The sequence below is a fragment of the Excalfactoria chinensis genome, chromosome 1, assembly GCF_039878825.1.
Source record: "Excalfactoria chinensis isolate bCotChi1 chromosome 1, bCotChi1.hap2, whole genome shotgun sequence".
Taxonomy (NCBI): Eukaryota; Metazoa; Chordata; class Aves; order Galliformes; family Phasianidae; genus Excalfactoria; species Excalfactoria chinensis.
In genome coordinates, this window is record NC_092825.1 from 135,604,800 (window position 1) to 135,623,502 (window position 18,703).

General features: G+C 36.9%; 1 protein-coding gene across 4 annotated transcripts in view; it reads left to right on the top strand.

Annotated features, from left to right (window-relative positions):
* NALCN (sodium leak channel, non-selective) overlaps positions 1 to 18,703 on the top strand; it is a 204,643-nt gene that overhangs the window by 75,109 nt on the left and 110,831 nt on the right. For all 4 annotated transcript variants that reach the window (XM_072346553.1, XM_072346568.1, XM_072346562.1 and 1 more), the window contains 3 exons: positions 3,613 to 3,755; positions 3,870 to 3,974; positions 6,567 to 6,653. In XM_072346553.1, the coding sequence (XP_072202654.1) occupies positions 3,613 to 3,755; positions 3,870 to 3,974; positions 6,567 to 6,653 (335 nt within the window). The remainder of the gene's footprint in view (positions 1 to 3,612; positions 3,756 to 3,869; positions 3,975 to 6,566; positions 6,654 to 18,703) is intronic.

Below are 18,703 nucleotides of genomic sequence, written 5' to 3' on the forward strand. Positions count from 1 at the left end.
GCCTGCCCTTACCAACAGTATTTTATTTCATGTTTTAATCAGTACAGCAACAGTATATTAGATAATTGAACCATTACTTCAGGAATTTCTGAATTGCAAAATACTGAACTGTACACTGATGAGTATTTTGGCATTGATGAGACCAGTCTTTTCTGAAGAAACAGAAATGGATTTGCTATCTATGTTTGATTATTATTTTTATTCCACTCCTGTACATTGATCCTTAGAACATTATTCAATAAGCAGGAATTCAACAACCAAAAGAGTTAACAGAAATGATTAACATTACTGCCAGTCCACCATGACCATATCAACCATTCAACATTTATAGATCAAACTAGTGAGCATAAACAGAAGAAATGGCATTGATTCTTGTCTCCTCATTTCAGTAGCAGCACTTCTCAAACTCTCTATTATGTGTTAGCATAGATGTTAGCATCTACAACAATTATGCAAGATCTTTCATGAAATGAAGCAATAGAAGTGCAGAGTTAAAAGGTGACTGTAGAACAATTCCATGATTTCACAGCAGCCTGTGAGATTCCACAAATTGATTTCACAGTTTAATTTTGTTCCTTCTCAGAGTAAAACCAATTGATTTAAGAAGTACATAACCGGAATAAAGCTAGAAATCCTCTCTGGGATTAAGATTTGATTGTTTCATTGCGAGACACTAGATTACTACAGTTCAGATCCCATGTCCATCTAAATATGAACGAGATTTCATGCCAGAACTCTCCAGTTGGAGATAAACTGAGCCCCTCAGCTATGCACAGTGCCATTGTCATATGGAATCAAAATCTTCCTGTAAGAGCTTCCTGCCTTATAAAAATCTTTACAGAATCAGATACAGATCTGAAAATCAAATGGTTTTGAAAATACTTTGTTGATACTTCATTCAAATGAAGAGTGCTTTGACCTGCTCTTCTCATGTGTTTTCATTCTCTCCATGCCTCTGGCTCTCAGGACGTGCCAAAGACAAAGGAGTAATCTGACTGATATGGTAAAGAATAGGAGCATAAGTGTAGGAGTGCTGTGATGAGGAGAGGGGTGTGGAAAAGTAAAATTAATTCAGATTTGGTTAGGTAGGATGGGGAGTGTGATAAGGAAACTGGAACTGATAAAGAGATTGAGATTGGTGTTCAATATCAAAGTGGTACAACTCTATAGGAAGAGTGATACTGTGTAAGAAACCAGGCTGAAATGAATTTGGTGTATGGGTATGCCTGTCTGTTCAAGGCATTAGATGTTAATATGTAGTTAGAGAGTCACTGCTACATTGTTTTTCTTTGCAGGGTGATTCAGAACTGGAAATTTCCATATTTAGTCATTTTCCTTCAAAATAATTACCATAGATTTTTCATCTTAAGATATCTAGGTTTTCTTTTGCTTTAGCTTGCTTGTTTCGTCTGTCAAAGTCCAAAAGCTCTTTTCAGTAGAGGTCTATGCTGGAGCTCTCCACAAAGAGTTGGCAAAACAGTGGGCACATTCTCCTCCACCTTGTCTTAGACAGGAAGAATCAGATCTGTTTGAATGCAAGTCACACATTTGGTCCAGTTCAGATCTAACCGTGCTTATCTGCTATGCTAGGTGCACTATTTACTTATCTTCATTTATTATTATGCATTTCTTTCCAAGACTGCTTAGTGAGCAGAAGGAAGCTATATATATTAATTGTGCAAACAGTCATATTTTTCTGTACTTAGAGAGGATCAAACTCTTTCTTATTGTAACTCATATGACAAGTTTACCATTGAACTTTGGAGATGCTCTCTTTGGGGGGCATTAGCAGAGTTAGCACTTTCCAAGCACTGCAGGTTTATAAATATCTCCATTCTCAGTAAAACAAAGCAAATCTATCATTACTTACTAAGCCACACAGAGGGAAAAATTAATGGGTAAGAAAACTGATCCCCAGCAAGTGTTTTTATTCATACCAAAATATCATTTCTTATGACAAATCTAGAAAAATCTCTACTCTTCATTTTTTTCTTTATATTTTCCAAATTTATATATTACATACTGTTTATTGGAGACTTCTTAGTTTGTTCCTTTTACATGGCAAAAATAGAGAGAAGAATGAAGAGTACACGGCACTTCTCTTTTTACTTTTATTTTTCCATATTGAGATTTTGAGACCTATCCCTATTTGACCTTTCACACATAATAGACTTGTCATTAGCAAATGAATAGCTAATGAATAGGATGTAAACAAAATCAGAAGTTCTTAAATTTAGCCCATGTGTAAAAGATTGTCCCCTTCAATTAGAGTTACATTATAGCTAAAAGTCTGTCATTGTCTGAGTGCTGTTTCTCAAATGTTAATAAATAGGATAACAAACGTATTCCCCCTGGTGGGGAGGGTGCCTGTGTGTAACTGCTGCCAGCTAAGTGTGGGTTAGGGGCTGCTGAAGATAAGATTCTTGATTCAGTTTGTAAACTCTGAAGTCCGTTCTAGAGCATCATTTAAGCCACATCACCCTAGCTCCATATAAGTCGAGAAACTGAACTTCTCCCCGTATTGTTTCTGTAAACTGGGACACAGGCATTTTAGCATTCCATCTGGTGCAGGGAACTGTAGCTCCTATGTTACTAAGCATAATGTTTTCATAGCCAAATTGCAACTAGTGATAGAACTGAGACACACACATCATTTGGCACACTTAAACCTGTTCACGAGTCTGCCCTGTGCTTTGCAGAGTAGCTATACAGAGCCTACAGCAGTAACAGTCCCTAGAATTATCTCATAGAATAATAGAATCATAGAATCATAGAATTACTCAGGTTGGAAAAGACCTCAAAGATCATAAAGTCCAACTACAGCCTAACCATAGAACCCTAACTCTACCAACCCTCTGCTAAAACATATCTCTGAGCACCACATCCAAACGGCTCTTAAACACATCCAGGGACGGTTACTCAACTCCCTGGGGAGCCTATTACAGTGTTTAACTACCCTTTCTGTAAATAAGCGTTTTCTAATGTCCAACCTAAACTGATGTATGACTCGCCAGCCACAATCAGAATTTTTAAGGTTCTGTTGTAGAGATAAGGAAGGAGTGCTAGAGCACTTTGTCCCTCAGCCTTTAGGACGAGTTTGGATCTTATATTTAAGTGAAGAAGCAGTAACTTCACAGCTAATATTCAAAAGTGGTTGCCACATATATAAACCCCTCATAACTTTTCCTTTGTCAGGCACCATCTTGGCACATTGCTTCTACTCCATCTACCTTATGTTAATAGTGATTCCTTTCACCTGCTGAATGCTGAACTTGATTGAATAAAAGCTACTTTTTGTTAAGTGTTACTGAAGGGACATAATGGGGCATATTCTGCATTTGGAGACATTTGCCTACTCGCAGTCAACTAATCTATGGGATTAAGTATGTGTGTCCATGGAGGTAATGAAGTCTGGTGTGATACCAAATCAATACATACTCAATTGCATAAAGAAGAAACAGAAATGCACCTGAAAATATTCTCTTTGAAGTGATGAGAGGAGAGCTGATACCTTTTAGAGAAGAGAAAAATAAGATAGATAAAAGGTGATTGTTTGCTGATATTGGAAATTTTCAGGGGACCTAATGCCAAACATTTTCATTTTTTTCTCAGGCACAAGCATATTTACTGTCTATGAAGCTGCTTCTCAGGAAGGCTGGGTGTTCCTTATGTACCGTGCGATTGACAGCTTTCCCCGATGGCGTTCATATTTCTATTTCATCACCTTAATTTTCTTTCTGGCCTGGCTTGTTAAGGTACTGAAAAATTTGTTTTCTTAAACTTGTCTGAAATACAGATCAGAATGAATTTCTTCTTTCTTTCTGCTTGCTGAGCGCCATTTCAGCCATTCTTTCTTGTTCTTTTTGCAGAATGTTTTCATTGCAGTCATCATTGAAACATTTGCGGAAATTAGAGTGCAGTTCCAGCAGATGTGGGGATCCAGGAGTAGTACCACTTCGACTGCCACCACTCAGGTAATGAACCCAAATACTGAGTTTCTTTGAGGATTTGATAGTTTTTTATTTAAGAATGAATAAGTGAAACATTCCAGTGAATTATTGTTGCATCCCACTAGGTTCAGATATGTATGACTTCATGTGTTAACACATATGTTTTACAGTTGGTATATGTATTTTCATATAAAATTCTATTCTAGAGTATAATATCTTCTTAATAAAAATATGGTAGAGAAGAGTAATGTGGTTCTCTAGTTGACTAGATATGATATGGCAAAGTTTCTATTTTAATTAAGTAGAATTGTAGTTTGTTTCTCATGTCATTGGGTGGTTTGGAATTAGGGTTGCCAAGTGAATGTCACTTTTTTTGCTAAGGAATAAGAGCTGAAACTGCTAACTGTAGCTGGAATAAGACAGGTCAGAGTGTAGCTGAAGTGTGAACAAAGTGCTGAGGCAATGAAAGAGCCATGCTCAGATTCGAAGTTGGAATAGAAAGAGAGAGCCTGGATTGAAGATAATGGGTAGGAGGAAGATAGAAATTGCACTAAGCTCAGATTGGGTAGTAAGAAAGGCTCAGGTTGAAAAATAAGGGCACACAGGCTGAGATTTAAACTTCCTCACTCATGATTGTAACAATCATTAAATATCTTGAGTGTACAAATGGTCAAGCTTTTCCAGTCTAGAGCTTTTTGCCATCTTTGAGAGACCAGTACCAATTGCATGCAAAAAGCCCTTAGGAAGGACAGATGTGAAAAATATACTGATGAGGAATTTTTTTCTAATCTCCATAGCTAGACATTATTTGTTTTCTTAAACCAGAGGATTTAAGTATTTCCAAAACTGTTTATTAATGGTTTCTGATGTATCTTAGGATATTCTTGTAATCTTTATATAAATCTATTATTTTTCTGCTTATTACTATATCTTTTTGCCTCAAATAGACTTTATCGCATTGATGCTCCATTTATTGCTTAGTCAAAGCAGACTTGTTGGTATCAATGTAATGTATAACAACAAAAAAAGACTTTTTTACATAATACATACTAAGCACAAGGAATGTAGTTTTTATTTCACTGAGGCTTAGCTACATCCTCTGGTACAGAGAGGTCTATAAAGGGAAACTCAAGAAGCAGCCAATATTAAAGTATTCCAAGAATAAGAAAAAAAAAAAAAATCCAAAATAACGTCATGATGCTGAAGAAATATGAACATATTGAATATAAATAGTATAATGCAAAATAAAATTGGTATGTAGGCTGGAGACAAGTAAATGGTTACTTTGTTCATTGAGTCACTGATATAATGAGACATAAAGGGAGTACTGCTTACTGAACTAAAAAAAAAAAATAAATTATCTTCTGTATTAAGAAGGGAAGGAAATTTATTCCAGGGTTTCTTGTTCAAGGCACCAGATGCAAATTAAATACCTTGACTGTATGAAATACACTTGAGGAAGAGCATCAGCATCTTGTTTCATTTGACCACTTCATAAGTCATTAAAGTTGTCCAGAATCTTAGCCCTATGGAAGAGAGTCAAAGTCAATGAAGGGGGCTATGGAGAAGGATAAAAAGGAAAGTTCTTGCAAAGCTCTTCAGCTCTGCACATTGAAGCACGGTACAAAGAGAAATAAATGCTGATCTGAGCTGGCAACCCTTCCTGGTACCTAAATGCTACATAAGAACATAACCACAACTGCATCTGTCAAATGAAAAGGCTTTTAACCTTCAACCATGCAGCTGTGGCTGTGTTCTAGAGATGGCCTTCTTGGTGCTGAGGGTCAAGAAAAGTATGGGAGTGAGGTGGGAACTTTTCCCTGCTTCATTACATAATGCATGCAGACCCTCAGACAGCAACAAAAATGGTAGAGCCTTTCATTTTAAACAAGGACAATTTAAGGGCAGTGTTAATTACTCCCAGACACGGCTTATTATTTCTTAAGCCCAGCACTGTACATTATGTCATTTTGTTTCTGACTATTTTCCCCCCCAGAAAAAAAGAGTTGGTAAAATGTGAGTACAACTGTGGTCAAGAGAGTTCCATTTACGTCATAATTGCTGGGATATAGTTCAGCTATTTACATTAATTAAATCTTTGGGTAACAGTACAGAAGTACTGCATGGCTACTCTTGATGTGCATCAGTACAAGAAAAATGAAGTCTGATCCTCGGACTAAAATAATTTTGCCACTAAAAAAGTCAAGAGCTCTCTTTTATTTGAAAATGCATTGTGAAACATACTTTTGGGTCACAGTTTACTAAGGAAGAAATTTGATATGAATGGGTACCACGGTGTGATGGTAGGGATCAGAGTTAAGTTGAATCAGTTTCTGTGTTAGGACTAATAGAGATACCTTGCGTCCGATGTTACCTGAGTAAAATTTAGAACCTATTTATGTTGGGAAAAGAGCGTGTTACTTGCTTTTCTTCTGCATCAATAAAAACTATTCCTCTTTCATTTTAAGTTAACAATCATGAAAATGTATGTTGGTCCTTAAGGACCTTCACTTGTATTTATTCTTTATAATATTATTTGTAATATTCTTTTTATCTATACTTCACTCTTATTTATTGGCATGTAAAACATTTCTGACAACTGTTTTCCCTTTCAAGATGTTTCATGAAGATGCTGCTGGAGGTTGGCAGCTTGTGGCTGTTGATGTGAATAAACCCCAGGGTAGAGCTCCTGCATGTCTACAGGTATGACATGGCTTTTTAATGAATCACTGTGTGTAACCAGCACTACTCAAACGTTGGCATAAGGACTGTGGTGGAAAATAGCAGCTGCAGTATTTATAGACAAAAATCATTTAAAATGCATTTAATTCTGCATTTCTTCATATTTGTTAGATTAAGAAAAAATGCATGACACTCAAAGTGAGAAGATTAGAAAAATGTGTTCTTTATAAATGCTTTGTATTGTGTGCTCAAGAGAGAGATATTTAATCTTTTACTTATATATATTTATATATATTTACTTTAAGGAACTATAATTACTTTAAGTAATTTTTCTTTATCTCTCATAATTTTTGTATTAATCAAATCCACTCCTAGGTTATTTACCACAGACATACTTGTTTAGTGATGACAAAATACAGTTACACACACCAAGAAGCATGATTAATCATAATGAACACCTCATTACTCTGGTTCCATCTTGAAAAGAGACTTACTTGAATAGGGGAAGATGCATATAGGTGGTGACTGACTATTTCTTTTCAAAATTTAATTCTTGTTTTTGAAGGCAACAGAAACATCTTTTGTGATATTCTAAAATAACTATGTGAATAAAACATAGCTGAACTCACAATGAAAATGCCTCCATATGAAAGGTTGCATAGCAATTGATTTACCTGGTCTGCCTTTGGCCTAGTTAGGAATCATTTGAACAAATGGCAAAGTATGTTCCAGGGAATGTAAACCTCCTGCATCAGTGAGTGCTTAGTACTCTTGAATTAAAACTGCAGTTTTCTTCTCATCCTCCTTTGTCAAAATCTGAAGGATTTCCAGTGTTCTATGACCTTGCTGGATGTCAGTGACATTCAAAAGAAAGCAATGCACTAAAATACTATTTCATTAAAATAGTGCCCCATATAGACCTCATTCTAGTGAAACAAAGACAAAAATACAGACCAAACAAGGCAAAACATCAAAGTCTACAGAAACACTCAGAGCTTTATTCATCTCACCATGGGTTATTGTTTCAGTTCTATCTGTCCAAAAGTAAGAAGAAAATAGGCTTCTGAAAAAATCCATGTATTTAAAGCCTTTGCAGTATTTTGAAGCTGTTCTTTGTGCATGAAATCCTTACTAAGTACTGTGCTTGTTATTTTTCAAGGGTTTGGCTGACTCTTGTTCCTTAAGAGAAACATGATTTATAAATCTGAATTTAGGAAAGAGTTAGTCAGATTGGAGAACATATATCCTACCTTTGATGTACATTCTTCTGACCTTTTATATCTAAGGATTTTGTCATTCAATATCCTGTGAAAGATGGGTTTCTTGGAAAAAGGTAGTGAAGTCTCTCTGTTGTCCTGTATCATTTTAATTAAATTTCATAGTAAATTTGGTTTTAGTAACTCCTCTCTGGGCTCTTTGAATGTTACTGCTGTGAATGTAAAAGGGAGAACTATTAGAAGTTCTCTTTCAACTGTTGCATGGGTCTGGTTCTGTGCTTTGGTGAAACTTCATTTACTTCACATATTCAGTTATTTAGAATTTACTTTCTCAATAAAATGTTCTGTATTTTGGGAGAGGAGGTATTCTAGCACCTAAGGAAATTGAGTGGAACTCTGGAGGTCTGGGTTCGGTTTATTGGCCAAGTACACATTTCCTGCAGACCTCGAGAAAACCACTTAATAGGCATCTTTGATTTAGTTCACATTCATTAAGGTGTTAAGGTGCATGTATCCCTTTCCCATTTGGCTGTTGTGGTGTTTAAATCTACTAACTACTTCAGAGGCACTTTAGTAAGATGGGCATGTACCATCTAATTAAGTTTACATCCATCTCTATAAAGCTTCTAGTGATGGTGGAAAGATTGACGTAATTTGTGTGCTACAGGTAATATAAAGCCTATCTAATGCAGCTTTTTCAAGACATTTCAGGTCAACTAGCTGGCTCTGTCAGATTTTACTAGTTTTGCCCTTGTACAGCCATTCTTATTTCCCAAAGATTTGTTCAGGTCTTTCAGCCTAGAAAGCCTTCCTAGTTTAGATACAGCATTGCAGAGGCATGAAGAGCAATGCCATTCTTGAACTAGTAACATTTCAGACAAATATCCTGTGGACTCTGTGCAGAGTTAAGGATCTTTTACAGTGAGGGTGGTGAGGCACTGGAACAGGTTTCTCAGAGATGTGGTGGGTGCCCTGTCTCCAGAGACTTTCAAGGCAAGGCTGGTTTAGACCCTGGGCAACCTGATCTAGCTGTGGATTTCCCTGTTCGTTGCAGGGGAGTTGGACTAGTTGGCCTTCAGAGGTCCTTTCCAGCTCTGAGGATTCTACAATTCTATTATTCTGTTGTAACTTTCTCTCACTCTAACACATCATTATAGCAGACCTAATGAGAAGGATAACCATGTCTTTACACTTCTGTCACCCACTGTTCTACAAAAAGGGGTTTTCAAACAGCTTTTAGAATCCTGCTTCATAAAAAGTGTGCTGGGCAGGTGAGCACTGGAGAGCATGTCTTCCTGTCCAGTTGTATGGCATAAAGGCAGAACAGAAACAGCAAATAGATTTGGGATGTGCTCTTGTATAAAATCTCACACCAGTTAAAAATTATTAAAATAAAAAGAAGGATGTTAATCTGGTATTTTGGAATCTTACTTAACTCATACACCCATCTACTAAGTTTTATCTTTTTAGAGCTGGCTGGAAGTGGCAACATGAGAAATCAGCAACAGTACTGTTTCTGTTTTTGACTTGCAAATCTATCCCAAATTGGGCCAAACAGGCTTTTATTTCAGTGTTAGGGTTTTATATTTTTTCTGTTTTTTTTTTTTTTTTTTTTTCTTCTAAGAGTTCCCAAAGGTGCTTTGTGGTCTTTTGTTACTTGTTCTCACTGCTCCCCATGACTAGCATTGATTTTAAATATTGATTTTCTTTTGTCACTGACAAATACCCTTTGTGCTTGCCATTTTAACATCAACCATTTTGAATGATTGCCTGCTGAGGTTCCCACATTGCCACATTATTTTGTCACTGTTGGTATTACTTTAACACATTGTAGTGTGTTAGAACTTCCTGCCTACCATGATTTACTCCTACAAGCACAGTAGGAAGCTCTCAGTTCACAAATAAAGAAAAGTTGAGTAACAGACTTAAAAAAAAAAAAAAAAAAAAAAAAAAAAAAAAAAAAGATTTAAAAACTCTTTGGGGATGTATTTATCCCTTTGATCCCATGCTGTGTTTTTCATTTCTTTCCTGTTAATTTTGGAGATTGCTGATGTTTTTATCACTCCTTCTCGCTGGCTTCTAGATGATGTAGTCTTGTAAAATGTGCATAGTACTTTAAAGCTGAACTGGAAAGATTCAACTCACGTGTCTTCCACAAAAACTGTTTGATATTGCTAATACCAAAAAGTTACTTCTTCAGTCTTTTTCGTAAAGTTTTAATGCACAAAGTCTGGAAATATAGTTCCTCTGGAAAATAGAGGAACATAGGAGGACAAAAATTCCATGTTCCTGCTGATATATTAGGGTCACGTGTCCAGCAGAAATGAAACACACTGCTGGAGATGGAATGGCATCTATAAAAAGCTTGGGAACTCTGTATGCAATGTGTAAACATGAGTAGAAATGGTCACCTACTCACAAATTGCATATGTGCTCGTATTCTGATAATAAAATCTTCCACAGATTAAAAATACTGTATTCCATTTTAATTTTAAGTGCTCCATCTAGGAAAGAAGTAGAAGGTCATAAAGCTATGATCTGAAAAAGCAAGATATATTATTATAATTACAGAGCTCTTGAACATTTGATTAATGTCAGAAATTCAATCATGTATTTTTACCTCAAAAAAGTTAGTCCTTCATGCTATGTAATATTAACAGAATGGATGTATATATTACAGAACTTTAGCAAATCTTGAAGAGAAGGATACAGAGATCAAAAGTAATAAAGAAGGACAGAAAACATATGGAGGGTGGAGGAGACATACTCAATTCCTACTGCTTTGATCATTTTAGCAGTTTTATAATGGATATATTGAATAAAAGAGAAATGAGATTAAGCCTTTCTTTAGGGATTTTCACTGCAGGAATAACAAGAGACCACAAATGGCTTTTCTCCTCTATCTTGGGAAGTAATTATTAATGAACTAGAAAAGCAAGGTATTGCTATTTATGTAGTAATTTGCCTTTTACTGTAACATTGGAATCCAGCAGAAGCTATGCCTACTCAGTCCTATTCTCTTCTTCCCATTAAATACATGTATAAATACCTTTTCTTCAATTAACTGAAGTCCTGTCTTAGAATGAAAGTAGAAAGTTCTGGAGTAGAGAGGTAGAAATTCTATCATATGGGTAGCTCTTAAGCTGGTTGAGAATTCACAAAATGGAGTAGTGTTCAACATTTATTCAGTTTCGGCTTTATGTCATATCACATGAGAAAGGTAAAGCTATGACCATCCTTTGCTGCCTGGTTCCCTTTTTTCAGGGTTTTCTAACTACAGTAACAGTGGTAACTGAAGAGGCAATGAGTATTCTCCCGGGATGCTGCAATTCAGTGTCTCTACTAGGAATGTAAACTGACATTAAACAGTATGTCATTCAAATAAGTTCTGAATTCAGACAGTTGAGGTGACTAAAGTCCATTTAACTGGAGGAAGAACTACACAAGCCACAATGAAAATGAAATGCTATGCTGTTAAGACTACTTTCTTTCTCTAATACAAATTCATAGAATCACAGTGTAATTTAGGTTGGAGAAGACCTTCAAGAAACACATAGATGTGGCACATAGGGACATGGTTTAGTGGGCATGGTAGCTTCATGTTGACAGCTGGAACTGATGATCTTAGATGATTCTGTCATTCTGTGATTCTATGTACAACCATCAACCTGACCTACTGAATCTCATCACTAAATCTTGTCCTTTAGTGCCAAAAATCATGGACATTTGCATACTCAGACTGAGGATCCTGAGGTGTTTTTAATCAATTTATAATGACATGGTCATAAACTGTTGTAATGTGCAGTCAGTAACAAATGAGACACAATGGAATGTAGATGATGGGTACTTTATTTTTCTATTTGTGTGTATAAATAGAATTAGCAGTGATGAAGAAGCTTCAAAAAGTAAACTAGACTGTGGGTATCAGGAAACACTGAAAAAAGAAATTGGCTGTTGTATCTGGTGACCAGTCTGTTATTTCCCAAGAAAAATTATAATCTCCCATAGGTGACCTTATGGCACTTACAAACATTAATTAACTAATAGGTTATTAAATTCCTAGAGTAATTTTGTCAATGCTTATAATTGTCCGCTATTTTCTACATTCATTTTGTGAACTTAGTGAACACAATAAGGTTCAATAAAGAAAAGTGCAATGTTTCTCACTTGGGTCAGGGTAATCCCAGAAATGTTTACTAACTGGGAGAAAAATGCCTTAAGAGTAGCCCTGCTGAGAAAGACTTCTGGGTCCTGGTAGATGAAAAACTTAAAATGAGCCAGTAGTGTGTGCTTGCAGACCAGAAGGGCAACCAGAATCCCAACATCATGGGCTGCATGAGAAGAGGAGTGGCCACCGTGGAGAGGGAGGGGATTGACCCTCTCTGCTGTGCCTCATGAGGCCCCACCTGGAATACTGCATCCCGATCTGGAGCCACCAGTACAGGAAAGTTGTGGAGTTTTTGCAGATGGTCAGAGTACCTCTCCTCTGAAAACAGGCTGATGGTGCTAGGCTTGTTGAGTCTGAACAAAAGAAAGCTGCAGGAAGATCCTACTATCGCCTCCTAGTATTCAAAGGGAAATTATAAACAGGAGAGAAATCAACTTTTTGCATGTGTAGATAGTGATAAGACAAGGGGGGATGGTTTTAAACTAAAGGAGGAAGGATTTAGATTAAATGTCATGGAGAGTTTTTTTTACTGAGAGAGTGCTGAGGTGCTGGAACAGGCTTCTCAGAGAGATTGTGGATGCCCAATCCGGGGAGGTGTGCAAGACTGGTTTGGATGAGGCACTGGGAAACCTGACCTAGTACTTGATCTAGTGGTTGGCAACCCTGCCTGGGGCAGGGTGTTTGGAACTTGATGATCCTTGGGGTCCCTTCCATCACAAGGCATTTCATGATCCAGTGATTTAAAGGAAATTCACTTCAAGGATGTATAGAAATGCATGCATATTTCCACCTGAAAAGGCATAGAACCAACCTGCCTACATGCATGCCTCTTGCTTTCCTTCTCTCTCCTTTCCTGTTTCTCTTTTTTAGTTCCCTACCTGGCTGCCTTCTTTTTCCTTTTTAAAACTAAGCACATTAAGAAAGTGTTCTCAGTTCTTCTGAGATAGTTTCTTCTTCATAGTTTTCCATTTACATAAACTGTCCTGATTCACTACAACTGAAGTGAATCACTAGTACAATTTGTAACAGTATAACTGTAGAACAGTTATAACAGAAAGAAAGAAAGCATGTTAACATCCCTGTTTTATCTTTCAACAAATAGATTTCATGAGCAAAAGTTCCTCAGCTTGGACTTGTAATTTTCCTGCAGACTTAAAGTGCCAGAATCCCACCACAAAGCTTAAACAGATAAGAGCTAAACTACAATTTAAGCTTATGAGAGAGCAATGGTTTTCCTTGGCAGTATTCTTTGTTAGAGGAGGGCCTGCTGCAGTTGAAGACATGATCACATGATGCCCTTGACATCTCCTTGGGAGATTTAAGATTGAAGATTTGGGATTTTTCAGAGGCAATAGGTTTTCAAAAACCATTATATGTAAGACTTATGGAACCCTTGGCTAACACTTTGAACAAGTCAAGTCTCTGAACTTCCCTTTATTTTTGGACAAGCGGACAGTATAACTTTTTGCGTAAACTTGATTTTTCACGTGAGGCCCCAGATAAACTTTTCATCCCACATGTAATAAGTTTCACATGAGGTGTTTTGTTTTGTTTTGCTTTTTAATTTTGGCTTTCTCTTACAGAGTTATTTCTCACCCATACAGGGGCTTTAAGTAGACACATTAATTCCTGTCAAAACTGTGGTCAAATTAACTAGCAAAAACCTCTCCCATGATAAAGATACACAAGTTGTTATAATATTTTTAAAAGACTGCTTTGGCTTTATGCTTCTTTCTTTAACCTGCGTGTTTTTGCTGATATCTGAGCAGGCAGAATGGACTTTTTTTTTTTTTTTTTTTTCAATAATGGACTTCAATACAGCCCATACTAATAATTTGCACTTACAATTTGAAGGGCACTTAACTGCCAGTAAATTATAGAAACTATTCAGTAATGCCACTAAAATTAAAGTTCAGCTGAGTTTCCTTTAGAAAAATTTATTTCTGGGGTTAAATGTGTCCAGTGTTTCAAATCCCATCAAACTGAAAACAGATATTTAAACTGTCACGTAGCTTTTTTGTGTACAGCACAATTACAGCAATCAAAGTGCTGGAAGCAGCAGCAGCAGCAGCATGACTTCCTTTCGAGCTATAACTTGGATGACAAATCTAAGCAAAGTGGAAGACTGCAGAGTCTTAGAATAAAACTAGCAGGAATTTTTCACTTTGTGAGAGTTGTTCTTGCCCCAGTATTTTCTGTATTTCTAATATTTCTCTAAGAAAGGTCTCCTTTCACTAGAATTACATAGAACATCATGTTCTACAGCTCTGTAAACTGTTAGATTTAAAACCCCTGATCTTTGCAGGCTTTTGAAACTTTTAAAATTATCCCTCTGCTATGTCTTTTTTTATTATTGCTGGGGCTCCTCAGTAGTCATTGTAGAGAGTGATTCCTATTGTGAATCTGAAGGGCACATAATTCACATATGGGGGATGCTGAATTTTCTCTTGCATTTTCTGTATTTCTGCTGTGTCGCAGGGAGACTGCATGAGCCTTGTGGCTTTCTCAACTCCTCAGTGAAGTTCCTAAGAGTAACTGGGTGAATCTGAGCTTAAAAATCAGTTCTTAGCAAATCTTGAAATATGTGGCTATTTCATATTCAGATGAAAATTTTTTATTTAAAAAAATTCCTAAGTGTTCCTAACCTCTTTTTTTTTTTTTTTTTGTAAACATATTTATAAGAAAAAGCCTGTGCTTTTTATTATCATATTCTTATTATTGCAAATGCTGACTGTAACTCCTCTGAGAGGAGTCCCGATTCATCCCAAATATCCATAAGCTCCTAGATGCCAGTGTAAGGATCATGAAGGCACAGTTTTTCATACATCCAGCAGCAGGAGGTGGGCATTGCCAGAGGACATCAGAGAATCTGAATTTGGTGGTGTCCATTTGCCTATGTGGTGCACACAAGTGGAGGGGGTATACTTTCCCATTTTAGGTGTGCCAGTTGTTTTGGGGTAAATATCTAAAGCCAAAGTCTGTATCTTCATTTTCTCCACTAGTCCATAATAATCTACTTTAAAATGTTGTGTGTCCTTGGAAATTTATTAAAATTGATATAGTGTGAAAACAGAATGGTGTTTTTCTTAGGAAAAGAAAACAATATTTCTGCTTCAAGCTGTAAACCAGATTTGTTTTCATAATGAAAACCAGCTCTGAGGTTGTTTTTTTGTCTCTTGTTTATTTATTTTGTGGACTGCTTAATTGCCACTAAGCACTGAAACTATTATTTCTTTAAGGATGTTGCTTAAAAACACCTCAAGATCTTTAATCATTTAGAATGTGTGAAAGGTCCCAGATTTGTGACACTAAGGGATATAGTTTAGTGATGGAACTCAGTAGGTCAGGTTGACAGTTGGACGTGATGATCTTGAAGGTTTTTTCTAACCTAAATAGCACTATAAGTATGACGCTATAGTTCTGTATGAGTGTATTTTTTTGTATGCTGCTTTGAAGCAAAATTGAGTCCTGTTTCTGCAAGCATGCATACTGGATTTTCATATGTTTTTTGCATCTATTAAGTGCTACTGAAATCAGTAAAAGGTACCTAAAGCTTTGAGAGTCATTGTTCTATATGAGTGATTTCTTTGACAAAATGCAGTTGTTATATGGGGAATTATTTGTGCAGTTATATCAAAGACTTCATCCTTCATGCTTTGTGAATCTTAAGGTTTCAGCTGGCAAGAATCATTGCCAGCTGACATATACATTTTTTTTGCAAGCTAGAAGGCTGCAACTGTGCTCAGTAAATTCAGATCTTTAAGCTGATTCCCTCACAATTTTGCTTCCCTTTCCTAGGATTACCCTTCCTTCCTGCACTTATCTTTGAAGTCCAGGCAAGGGCACTGTGGCATATGGAGGATGGCTACTGACTTCCCCAGTGTTTACTGTACATAATACTTGGCCCTTGGTCTTTTCTGAACCCCTGTGGCATCCTTGTGTCCTTCTGGTGCACTTGTTTATCCGTCTTTATTTCTGACAACCCGAGATGGTATAGGGGTTGTGTTGCAGCTCACCATTTCTGTGGGATGATGGATTAGTGTTATCAGGGTTGGTACGAGGGCAAAGGAGGTATTCAAGTCCTCAAACTTCTGTGATGTTCCAAGAGTGTACAGAATGGAGGGAGCCATGCTTGAGTTTGAAGAGGTCCCACCCAGACCTGTGCAGCCTGCTAATAATTAGGGAGGCTGGTTATGGTGGCCAGTGTTCCTTCTTTACTTTCTTTCTTTTAACAGAGTAAAAGTACCATCTGGCACCCGAGATTGGATTTTCACAAGGTGAAAGCGTTTCAGCAAATTCTTTCTTTACACAGGGGAAGGGTGAAGTACAGTCCTTAGATTAGGAAAAAACAAAAAACATAAACATGCTTGATTGGTAGTGCTGGCTAGAAGGAGGGAGTTGAAAGAACAGAAAAATATTCAAGAATACAATGGAGTATACATTATGTGATACAAAGGAAATAAGAGAAAAATTCTAGTTAAAAAAAAATGTTGTAGGTTCTGTGAAAGATTTTGTGCAGTAGCAGGAAAATGCTCTCCTGTACTCCTTGTCAGACAGGCTGGGCAAAAAGCTAGAAAACTATACTATATCAAAAGGTCTAAGGCTATGATACAGTAGATTACTTTTTTACTCTCTTACAAGATGAGAAAGACAGCAGTAAAGCACAGCTGGAACAGTGGCAGTCAACTAGGTTGGATTTTTTTTCTCTAAGTTTGCTAGTGAGTTTCCTAAGGAAGTTCCACTTTGAGTTACTGAATAAAGCTCAAGAGTTCATACTTTAAGTGTTGTTAAGTGCTGCCATTTTATTAATTATACTGTGCTCAAAGTATGAATAAATCATATCCATTTCTCTAGCATATTCTTTTTGGAAAAGTCAGGCTTAGGAAAGCAGATATATGTTAATGGGCTTCGTTTCGGAAATTGTCTAACTACAGATGCTGTTAATATGGCAGAAGTGGGAGTATGTGTGTGGTGCTCCTTTATTTTTGGTCTCTACTTCCCTCCATAGGATCCTAAATACTCAGAAGAGGAACTGAAACACTAAGTGAAAGGTGACTATATGCCCGATTCCCTTCTTCATGCTCTCTTTATCTGCACACAGGTTTGTCATCCAGTCAGTGATTCTGTTGGCTAAGAGCTATCATCTTGGATACCTTCTCAGTTTTCTTTGGTAGCATCCAAGCCATTTCTGCTGAGAATCTGTCTCCCACTGACTACTCGTGGCTTTTACCCATAGTCATTCAGTTTCATCCCTTGTACAAACTAAGCACACCTTAGAAGCCACCACCAATAAATCCATTCACAGATCTGTAATTTCTCCTTACTTTCTTCACTAGCCAAGATTCAGTAACCTTTGGTCTTTAGTGGCTTTCCTTAACCAAGCCTGATAAACCTTGTCTGTTCAGGCCTACTTTCCCTTATCTGCCACTTAAGCAGATCTTCTTTGCTCTTGTAGATACATGCATACACACATTTATACACAGCAGTTACTGAAACAGGGTAGAAACAAAGGAAGCAAGTATAACAGACCTCTGAGCAAGTTTGTTATGGTTGAGCAGTTCTATGTTTTGCCTCTGGAGAATTATCTGTATTATTTTTCTGGGTGTCTCTTTCTTGTACCAAGTGCTTTCCTGTTGTATGTTTTGTGGAGCTAGAATAGCTCCTGTACTGCTACTGTACCGTATTCTTTTTTGCATAGATTAAACCTCTTCCTGTTAAAGCAAACATTTCTGTGCTGCTAGGCATCAGGTAGACTTTAGCCATAGCTACAAAGAGTGTTTTGCTAATGTCAGAATATAGCTGCTATCTGAGTACTGTTTGCTTGTTGTTGTTCCATAGTAATCATTCTGCCAAGCACATTCAGTGATAAGCTTGATTGAAAGGGAAGGTTTCAGTAACCATTAATTCTGTGAACCGCTCTGTTTTTCTATTTTTGTACATTAGTAAAGTTCCCACTTCTCTGAAGATTGCACACTTTCTTTAAAATGACTATGTTGAACAAATACCAGTAGAAAGAGAGAAAGGAGAGATGTACTATGGGAATAGTAAGGCATATCCATATTGCACAACCACCTAGATCTCACTACTCAGCTTTGCTTTTGAAACGCATGGAAGAACATGGCAGACAACACATTGAAATTCATATATTTACTGTGTTGATTTAGATAACATTAAAATGAGGACCACTGCAATAATGACGGGATATAAAAAGTTTCAAGCAGCTTTGTTAGTATCACAAAGTTTTCAGCAGTTAGGCACTGAATGCAGTTCTCCGAGAAAATGTATTTTTACCTTAGTATGAAGCCGTTCTGCATATGCCATTCTCTGCTTCACTCACACCCACGCTGCAGAGGTTTTTATCTACTGAGGTATATACTACTGCTCCTCCAAGTTCACTGGAAAGATTGGAAGCTTTGTTCAGAGCTTTTGTGATCACATCATTGAGAACTACGTTGTCATGTGCACCTACCAGATGCACACAACCTTAATTCCAACAGTTTGTAACTTTGCAGCTTTGCAGATTTGCTTTAATGGAAAGTAATTTTCATCTAAAGCCATTAAGCATATACGCCCTTATTGTGTTACCTGAATACCATATTCAGCAAAAATTCAGTTTAGCAAGCAAAGACATGTGTTTGAATCTCATTAAAATCATTGAAATATGTAAGAATTTTGTGCCCTGATCC